The sequence below is a fragment of the Oryza glaberrima genome, chromosome 3, assembly GCF_000147395.1.
Source record: "Oryza glaberrima chromosome 3, OglaRS2, whole genome shotgun sequence".
Taxonomy (NCBI): Eukaryota; Viridiplantae; Streptophyta; class Magnoliopsida; order Poales; family Poaceae; genus Oryza; species Oryza glaberrima.
Window position 1 is genome coordinate 20,041,827 of NC_068328.1, and position 10,921 is coordinate 20,052,747.

General features: G+C 40.1%; 1 protein-coding gene across 1 annotated transcript; it reads right to left on the bottom strand.

Moving 5' to 3' along the window:
* On the bottom strand, positions 1–1,187 carry LOC127766222 (cysteine-rich repeat secretory protein 38-like). The gene has a single exon (XM_052291305.1). It carries the CDS (start codon positions 988–990, stop codon positions 241–243), a length of 750 nt encoding a protein of 249 aa, XP_052147265.1. The 5' UTR covers positions 991–1,187; the 3' UTR covers positions 1–240.
* Positions 1,188–10,921: the final 9,734 nt, after the last annotated feature.

The window sequence follows — 10,921 nt, forward strand, 5'->3', positions numbered from 1 at the left end:
TTTAAATTTGATTCAAATCACATATTCATGACGATCGATGATGCTCACATTTCACGATGTTAGTGTCCAAAGAAAATTGAAAATTGTCAAAATTGAAAGACAATATTCTGCTCTATTTATGAGCAGAGCTCTTTCTTGTAGGAGTACTAGTAGTAGTAGTAGTATGTGATTACATGGGAATCTCTATGCACAATGTGGTCACCTTAATTACAAGTTTAAAATTGCAAAATCCAAATTAGCCTAGGAATCAGACAAGGAGTAGAAGTCGTATCTCAAGCTGCAGCTTCCACCCAACACTTTGCCTCCCTCCTTGGCGCAACCCCTCGCCAGCAGTTGATCAATGGCGGATTCCAGGCACATCTTGCAGTCGCCGCCGGAGAGGTCCTTGGTGCACTGTGCCATCCCGTGCAGCCTCTGCGCACCGCCGACCGCCACGGCCTCCCCGGCGGCGAACAGCAGCGGCGACAGGTAGGCCGTCCTCGTCAGCCGCTTCATCAGCCGGGACACCTCCCTGTCGAGGTCGGCCGACCTGTCCGCGCCCCGCAGGACGCGGGCCGGCGGGACGACGGCGCGGTGCTCGGCGTCGACCTCGCCGAAGAATGGCTCGCCGGAGTAGCGGAGCATGCAGGCGTCGAGCCAGACGACGGCGTCCTTCTTGGACGGGCACACGCGCCGCGCCAGCGCACCCGCCGCCCGGATGCACTCGGCGCACGTTGCCCTTGCGACGTCGCCGCGGCAGAGCGCCAGGCCGTGCACGCGCTGATCCTCCCCATCGCCGCCGACCCCGACCGTGGCGATGTCGAACCCGATGGCCGGGGCCTTGGCCTCCAGGAGCGAGACGAGGCGCCCCAGGTTACCGGCGAAGGAGCTGTCGGCGGCGAAGCTGTCCGTGGCGGAGCACGACGCGACAGGCTCCACCACGGTGCTCGCGCCGGCGGCGGCGGCGGCGGCGGTTAGAAGAAGGAATGCTGCCGCCTCAAGAATCATCATGGCGCGCTGCGCTGGTGAGTACGTGGTGAGCACAGAAACGATTTCCGAATGCTAGCTAGGTTGTAGAATGCAGTTTGAGCGATTGAGGGAGGGAGGATCGATGCGGCGGATGAGGTGGTGCGGGTTATAAAGAGCATGAGGGTGGCGAGAGCGGAGGAAGGGAAGAAGTAGAAAGGGTGGGGGATATGCTATGCGGTCTGAAAAGTTGGAGGTGGTAGAGTAGTTGGGGTTGGACCGTAGTTGGAAGATGGAAGGAGGAAGGCGCGCAGGGTGGGAGGGAGGGAGGGAGAGACTGGACGAGGTCGTACTCGCGGCGCTTACTACTACTACTCGGCAGCGGCAGGCCGGCAGCCTGGATGGACGGAGGAGGAGCCGCAAATCATGCAGGTTTTCTTCTTGTTGATGTTGGTAGCAAGTAGTAGTAGCAACCAACGTTGACCCTGACCGAGCCAGCCAATCACACGCGCGCGCAGCGGGGCAACACGGTTTGCTGTGCTTTACGCGAACGCGAGGAATGTTTTTTGATTTTGATTATAAATGTTGTGTGTTTTAGGATCTGCGTCGTCTTAATCTGTGGATTATTCCTAACTCCTAACACACTCGATCGGTCTGCCTCCCGTCGTAGAAAAACGACTGCTAATATTATACCAGTGCATTTTGATCGCTAATTATGTTTTATTTAAGTAGAGCCAAATTGGTCAACACAAAGTACATACTTCAGTCAGATTTGTTTAGCTTCTTCATTATGCCTCCGCCGGCCAATTACGATGACATGATTTAGAGTTTAGACGGATGATTCTCTCATATTATCTTTCGTTTTAGTTTGATGTCAGTCGTCATGGTAATTAATGTATATGAAATTCTATCAACACAGTAATCAGCCATTGATTCTGAGATTTTACTTTTGAGTTAAGGAAAATAGGGACTACATATAACTTGTAAGTCGTTGAGAACAAACAATGTTATGATGATTCTCCCCAACTATAAAATAATGAAAGTAAGTAGTGGTTTTCATAATTCGTAGTCACTCGTCATTTCTCCTTTGTATTGATTAGTTGTAATTTCCTTGAAGCAAAGTTCAAAATAAATTTCATTATGTTAAACAAAGCCAATTGTGAATGGAATATCTACATTTCAAATGGCTTATGCTTCACATTCTTTGGATAAAAATCTAAAGGCTCTCACCACAACCCTCATTCTCTATTCGAACTTGTCGAATGGTTGAAACACAATTACAATAGTTGTGGGTGTGTAGGGCAACCTGGTATGAAGATACGTACGTACGAAGAACACATCACATAAAAGATATGAGATTTATATAGGTCTGGGCTCATGGAAACATACGAAATAGCCTTACTCATATTTATGTGTTGACTAGATGTTGACATGTACAAGAGTATATGGTGGAAGCCTAGCAAACTAATACATTGAGATTGTGATCTCGATGGGTTGTGGCAAGGGCTCCTGATGGATTAGCTTTTGTGAAAAGAGCTTAGCCCCCTCCGTCACAAAAATAACGAATCTAGTACTGGATGTGACAAATCCTAGTATATCTAGATTTGTTATACTAGAAGTGTCACATTCAGTCTTAGGTTAGTTTTTTATGGGATAGATAGACTATGTCTCTGTATTGATCCTAACGAAAACTTCTACTTGTCTTGTCTTACTCAACTCGGACTTTGGTAGTTGTGTTATGAATAAAATTTAGCAGTCTGAGATATACCTAGTAAGAGGTTCACACCTTAGGATACGAGTACCGAGCTCTGTTCGTTTGGGCAGGTTCCCAACTCCTCTTCCTTGTCTTCTACGTGCACGCTTTTCGAACTGCTAAACGGTGCGTTTTTTTAAAAAAGTTTCTATACGAAAGTTGTTTAAAAAATCAAATTAATCTATTTTTGAAAAAAAAATAACAAATACTTAATTAATCACGTGCTAATGGACTGCTCCGTTTTCCGTGCAGGGGAGTTGGGTTCCCAACCGCCTGAAACGAAACAGAGACACTCAAAAATATGGTTTGCAGTATATGGTATCTGCGAGGAGAGTTAACTTGTGTGATGCATATCACATATTTACTTTCTTGATACAACTCATTTAGATAAAAGGTTCAACAATGAATTGTTCTAAGATAAAAATAAAATAAATTTACAATAACTGACAGTAATATGTGCACAAGTAATTAAACTTAGATAAAAATAAAGTAAAACCATTTGTAACAAAATTAATGCTTAACTAAAATAAAATTGTATATTAGATATCATTAAAATTTAGTCCTAGCAATGTACAACTTTAAATTACTGAAACATTATAACTTTTCGAGCGCTTGGAATACCATTACAAATATATGACTAACTTGTGTAGTGGTTTGAAATTATATGCATGCAAATCACCGGTGCTTTGCAAACTTATCTTTAGTCGAGGATTACAACTCAAAAAACAGTAAGAAATATAATATATTGAAAATGTTTGTCCTAATTGAAAGTAACGACGGACCTAGTTAGATCTCAGCCACCTAGGTCGCTGATCTTTTCTTCTTTCTCTTTCACCATGTTAATTCAAACAAAGCTCAAAATAGAATAGGTCGACTTATGCCAACTTGCCGGAACATTTAACTATTGACCACTTTTAAGATATGGCAATTAACGATTTGGGTCTATGACATGTGGGTCCTCATGTGTCTATGACATGTGGGTCCAGTGGCAAATCCTTTAGAACCACTTGTAAGAGTAGCAAATAGTTAATTATTCCCACCTTGCCAAGGTTTACAACAATTAACAGGACATCTCTTAGCCAATAATATAATATATTTCTTTTGTTTAGTGAATTACAGAGAATGAACAGCCAGAAGCAAGCCATAACATTTTGACGGCTTGGACACAATAAGGTACTGTGTAATATTGAGAATCCTCCCCGTCGGTCGCTCGGGGGGAGGGAGGAAAATCGAGCACTTCCTCCCTCCACGATGCGCGCGCCCCCGGGGGCCTCACCCATGTGCCGCCGCCCCCACCTGTCATGTGTCTCCATCACATACTCTATTGAAACAAATCACCCACATATTTTGGAAACTCTCTATTAAGGGAATTCGTTTTATTTTTTGTTCCACCAAAAATGTTTCACCTAGTGTACTTATAATGTTTCATTATGTATGGATCAAATGTTGCAGTGAACTGAAACATTCTTTCGCTATTTGCTGAAACATTATTTTTATATAAGGTGAAACAATGACCAATTTAAACGATTGAAACATTTTCAATCTACTTAATGAAACAATTCCGATATACTTGGTGGAACATTGTGCAACATTTTAAAATAATTCAATAATAAGCTAAAAAAATTTTCATCGGAATATATCCATGTGTGGTCTTGTTTTGAAGATTTAATTGCAACGAATTTAATGGTGCAACCAGATCATGATTTGGATAAATAATTTAAGAGAAAAAATAGTTTAAAGTGGTTTTGCACGTATGCGTACATGATGACGTCAGCGCCCGATTTTTCCACGCCTGGATCGAGCGCCCGATCGGTAGTCTCGTTCGTGTAATATAATAAATTTCTCTTGCCATATTAATTGTCTAATGTGTATGCCTCTTATTATACGCATAAAAAAGTATAAAGATGGATATTGGTATTTGAGAAAATTTATGTTTCGTTAAAGATGGATATTGGTATTTGAGGGAATTTTGCCTAACGAAACATGGCCTTTAGGGCATCCACAATATGGATGAAAAATGGGTTGTAAGACCCCTTACTTTATCATTGTGGAGGTGGATAATAGAGGAGATAGCAACTATGCCATAAAAGACATTAAACTATTACCTCTCTCGCCCTCTCTCTTTTCTATCCAACCATTGCTTTACATGTGCGCCATATCTTACTCACACATTGTGAGAGATAGAAACAACTATAACCTAATTTTGTAAGTCCCACATACATTGAGGATGCCCTTATAATCTGGTTTGTATGCCACCTTTTGCCATGAATTAACTAAGGCATCATCAATGTTTATTGCAAAACTAGGTAGTAAGGTGGGCCCATGTCAGGTGGTAATAGTGTGTAGAGTGGATAGTACGGTGGGACCCATCTAAAAAGTTATTTAAACATGAGTCATGCCAATTGCCACAATTAAAAAAATAGATGGGACCCACCATAAAGTACTCATACCTGGTAGTAAGCTTATACCCTGGTAGTAGTTCTTTACCACCTCCACAATGTATAATAGCTGGTAGTAGGGATGCATTCAATACTTATTACCCACTACTTCATTACATTGTGAATGCCCGAATAAAAACCTGCTCCTTCGCCATCATTAGACCCGACGAGAAGCAGGAGTCATTTGGTTTGAAAACGAACTAGGACATTGTTTATGCTTTTAACATTCATTTTCAGAATCTCTTGTCACACGCCATCTTGGTTCAAAGCTTAAAAAAATCATTTACCAAGAAGTCACTTTCTTTCGAGTTCTATCCTTTACCCGTTCCGATTTTAGTTTTGTCCTAAGTTAAATTTGTCTCATTTTAATTACTTTTATAAAAATTATACCAATATCTACAATAAAAAGTCAATACAATATTAAGATATATTTCACAGTGAATTTAGTTAAACTAATTTAATGTTATGTTGATATATTTTTCTATAAACCCGGTCAAAATTTTAGAAATTTGCTAATAACAAAATTTAAATGACTCATAATATGAACGGAGAAAGTTGGTCGTGAATGCTCGCAATTTATATTTTTGTTTGTACATAATCTCTCACTTAACCAATTTATGATTCCTCCTTGGCAGTAAAACCTAGATCAATAAAATTTAAATATACGTTAGGGTATGAAAAAGAAAAGCATAAAATTATTATCGTCTATCGATCGAACTAAACATATATGATCGTTGCTACATCTCGATCAAGAACAGAGAATATATATTAAATTTGTTTTTATTAGTAATCCTCTTGTCCTCAAAATCAAGACCGATCATTTTCTGTGTATCATCTTAATTTATCATTTGTATGATGACCATCCAGCTCGTACCACTTGGACGGCTGAGAATAGGAAAAAATTAAACTTGCACCTCAGAGTATCTTATGAAATAGAATTAAAGCATCATCAACATACTACCAAAATTCAATCCTCTTTTTTTAATCTCTAATGGTATTTAAAGGGGGAGTAGTTACATTTATGGCGCCATATTTTTCACCAAAAAATAGTCGGTATGTATTTAGATTGTAAATTTACAAATTACATATGTAATTTTAGTGTATTTATAATGTAAGTCCTAAACTTACATATGTAAGTCCCAAAAATACATATGTAATTTTAGTGTATTTATAATGTAAGTCCTAAACTTACATATGTAAGTCCCAAAAATACATATGTAATTTTGGTCCCAAAAATACATATGTAATTTTAGTGTATTTACAATATAAGTCTCAAAATTATATATGTAAGTTCGAAAATTACATATGTAAGTCCTGAAATTACATATAATGTAATTAATATATAGTCATCACTCATCATGATGTATGTGAGAAAATAATCTTCAATCTCAAGGTAACACAGTTGGGAGGCCTCTGTGCAGTTGTGTGGCATAACGCATAGGTATACAAACTGACTGTAATCAATGGAATTTTATGGCGCCAGAGATTTAGCAAATCCATTTAAAGGATAAAAATATCCTCCCTTCTAACACAATTAAACTTTGAAAGGTGGGCCACATAAAAAATTAAACGAATCAGTCGTCTCCTCCCGTGCTCCCGTATGCAACGACTTCAAACTTTTTAAGAGATGAGATGAGATTTTTTTTTTAAGAGTTTGTTTAGGGCTACTATTCAATACCCATTTTTACTTAAAACCTCAATAATCTAGGAATTAGGATCATGGGCAGTATAGGCACTCTGTTGGCCACGCTCTTGTAAACATGATTGCAGTTTTTTATTTTTCACAAAAAGATCGCAGTGTCCTTTTCTTGTTAGTAATGCCAAGTTTTGTTTCCTAAATGATTTGGTAGCTAGTAAAAATATTTCTCTGTTATTATTGAGTTGCGTGTGCGTGCACTACTGTCGCTTTAGCATAGAGCATTATTCTTTTTAGGTGATTAGCATAGGAGATTAGAATATGCCTAAGTAGTAGGTTGCTACCAGTCCCTAAATATTAAGAAAGGGAAAAGAGAAAAGAATCGACCTCGACATATATATTTTATGTTTGTTTCGGAAACTTCCCCGGATAACTCCCGATCCAAATCAGCAAGGGTGACGCCCCCACCTACTGCTGCCGGTCGCTGCAGCAATTATTCTAAGAGGCTGCAACTTTTTTTTTTAAAACAGAGGCTGCAACTGGGGACGCATACACTGTGCAGAGAGATCAACCCAATCATCTATCCAAATGCAGGCTTCTACTACTCGCCCGTTATAAGATACTTCCTCCATAAAAGAAAAATTAAGATTAGATGTAACGTTTTATCTAGATTTATTATACTCAGATATGTCATATTTAATTTTAGATTTATCTTTTTTTATGGAGGAAGTAGTTAAATTAAAAGATTCATTTTTTTCGGTTTAGTTGTTAATTTTTAAATTTTTTAATTGCTTGGATTTTCAATCTAATTAGCTTTAGAATGATTGCAATGATTGGAATTATGAAAATTAGTATAGAAATACTTACATTATGATATAAAACTTAAATATCCTACAAATCTTTATATTTAGGACGGAGGTTGTAGCTTAACAAGTGTAATTGCTTAACACATTTGCGATTTGCGAGGCAACGTGTGCTAGCTACGTACTCACTTATTACGCCGTACCTGTTTAATTTCTGCCTAATTCCTTCTGAAAGTCGTCGCTACTACGTTCAGCCGTAGACTTGGCTAATCATAATTCAGACGTGTCAAGTTGCGGCATTGTACTGTTGTTATACAAATAAAGTGCATATTTGGAGGTTGATTTTGCATGGGGTAGATGGATAGCTGCTCGTCCAGATGGAATTGAAACATGCCTCTAATCGTTGCTAACATGCGCAATTAATTATCAATGCTTCTGGAGACCAACGCATACTGCGCTTAATTTGTCGTCCTCCTCGTTTTAGTTAATGTACTAGAGCAGAAGTTTCCGCATGTTTCTGTCCAATGAAAATGTTTAATTTTGACAAGCTTATAAACAATATATAGTGTTCGCACGATTCAAGAGTTGGCAATTTGACATACGTATCAGATACTCCACGAGCTACCTAGTTCTCGAAGGGAATATTACAATAATTTGCACCTGGACAATACATGTATGGATAACAAACATCCACCCTAATTACGAAACTCCTGAGAGGATCTCCAGTAGCAGTAACCCCTAGTTTAGAGCTCCTAAATGTCAAATGCGGGCTGCCCCAATTCTTTTGGACCTAAATATGTCATCAACTCTAGCGGTAGCCCTCATATCTTAGCCTCTATTTCTTTTCCTCTTTTATTTTAGTATATAATTTATGTTTATATATAGTTTAACACCATAATAATTCAAATATATATAATTCTAGCACATGGAATTTAACCATATTCGAATTTACAATTTCAAACATCACGATTCAAATTTGAGTTCAAATTTTTCTAACATGAAAATGATAAATCTTACAAGCAAATATTGAAAATAACCCATAGTTGATAGAAAATGCAAATGAACAAACTACCGAGCACCATGAAGTGCCCACAAATATTTCACAAGATCATCTCGAAGTTGCTCATGTGCTTGTTGGTCTTCAATTTCTTTATGTATCTTTAGAAACTTCTCCAACACATGTTTATCGCGTCGCTGGTAATCCTCCTTCCTCAACACCTCACTGTCCCCCTAATCATAGTCAAAGTCTACATCTTCATCTCGCTCATTGTCGATGATCATGTTGTGCATGATTACGCAATCTATCATTATGTACCATAGGGTCTCTGTATCCCAAAATCTAGCAGGACCTCTCACCATTGCAAAGCGGGCTTATAAAACACCAAATGCTCTTTCAACATCCTTCCTCACTCCTTGAACTTTTGCGTAATGGATTCTTTTTGTTACCTTGTGGATTAGAAATGGTCTTCACAAAAGTAGCCCAAGAAGGATATATGCCATCAGCAAGATAGTACCCTATGGTGTATTTCTTACCATTCACCATAAACTCCAACTCGGGCGCTGTCCCTGGAGTAAGCCTTTGAAAGAGCGGTGATCTTTGTAGGACATTGATATCATTAAGGGAACATGGTAATCCAAAGAAGGAATGCCAAATCCATAAATCTTTAGATGCAACAGCTTCAAGAATCATGGTTGGCCCATCCACATGCCCCCTTTTCAGCCTGTTGGGCAATTCTTCCACCTCCAATGCATACAGTCAAACCTGTCCCTATGAATTATCTCACGACCTGGGACTAAACCACGACGCTTTCTTTTGGTTCTCTTATGCTCTATGTCCGTAAGAAGAGCAGCTACAATATAGTAGTCGTCATCATCGGACAACACCTCTTGCTCCCACCATTCAGCAAGGAGATCATCGTCATCGTCGGAAAAGTCCATGTACAAAAATCACTGCCATCACAACATTGCAAAATTAGAGCATATAAATGCAACTACAGAAGCATATGCACAGTACATAGTATATATATGTGCAAGATTATATATATGCATAGGACAAGCACTTATTTTAGGATAAACTTGATGAAGTATATATGTCAATGGTTCAGATCGATCCATTGCAATACTAGTGCAGTCCAACACAATGTAGTGCTACTAATATAGGTACAGTGATACATAGGGATGAAACTGGTTCGGATAGTTTCTGTCCGTCCGGACTAATTTTCGGATTCGGAAAAATTCGGTCGGAACTATCCGGAATTTCTCGGATTCGGAAACGAATTCGGATATTTTTTCTCGGATACGAAAACGAATACAGTAAGGGTGATATCCGACGGAATCGGAAAACGGTCGGAAACTATCCGGGATTTTTTCCCGGATATCCGGAGTTGTCATCAGCCATTCAGAATAATCAGCCCAAAGAGCCCATCAGCCCAACCCAACCCAACATGCAACAGGCAACACAAACCCTAGCTAGCTAAGCAACAGGCGACACTCACACAATAGCCGCCCCACGCGGCCACGCATGACGGCGGCCGCCGCCACCGCCCACCGCCGCCGCGCCCCTTCGCCGCTGCCGCCGCCGCCATCTTGCCCCTTCGCCGCTGCCGCCGCCGCCGCCTCGCCCCTTCGCCGCCGCCGCTGCCGCCGCCGCCTCGTCGTCTCGTCCCTTCGTCGGCGTCGTCCCATCACCACAGCCGCCGCCTCTTCGTCGGTGTCGTCGCCTCGGCCAACAGCCGCCGCCTGTTCGTTAGCGTCGTCGCGTCAGGCCGTCAGCCAACAGCCACCTCTTCGTCGGCGCCGTCGGCCAAGATGGTGATGGTGATATTGAGATGGACTATGTTGATGATGATGACGACGACAAAGTGCCAATGAGACAATGAGTGTTTGAATGAAATGTTTGTCAATTTAATTTGCAGGTTGCATCTAAACTATGTCTGTAATGAACTACTACGTCCAAGTTGCATTTAAACTTTCTGTAAGAACTACTTAAATTTTCTGTAAGAACTACGTCCATGATGGACAGTCCATCAGTCCATGTTACATCTAAATTCTAAACTATGTACTGTGACTTTTATGTGTTAATGTGTGTGACTATGCAAATGTGTGCAAGTTTGTGGCTGTTATGTGTTAATGCGTGTGACTGTCAGCATGTACAAGTTTGTAACCGGTAATGTGTGTGACAGTGTGACTTTGTCACTATTTGCAAGTTTGTGGATGTTTCTAGTTATGGTATTATTAATTGTTGATCTTTGGAAATGTAACATTCTCTATTAGAAAAAACAATAAGTTATATTTCTTCGTTGATTTGTGAAGGTCAGTTTGATGGGCTTTTATGTTCCGATTAATA

Bases quoted from the DNA above. Each gene is read 5' to 3' on its own strand.
- LOC127766222 (XM_052291305.1), bottom strand. From the start codon at position 990: ATGATGATTCTTGAGGCGGCAGCATTCCTTCTTCTAACCGCCGCCGCC.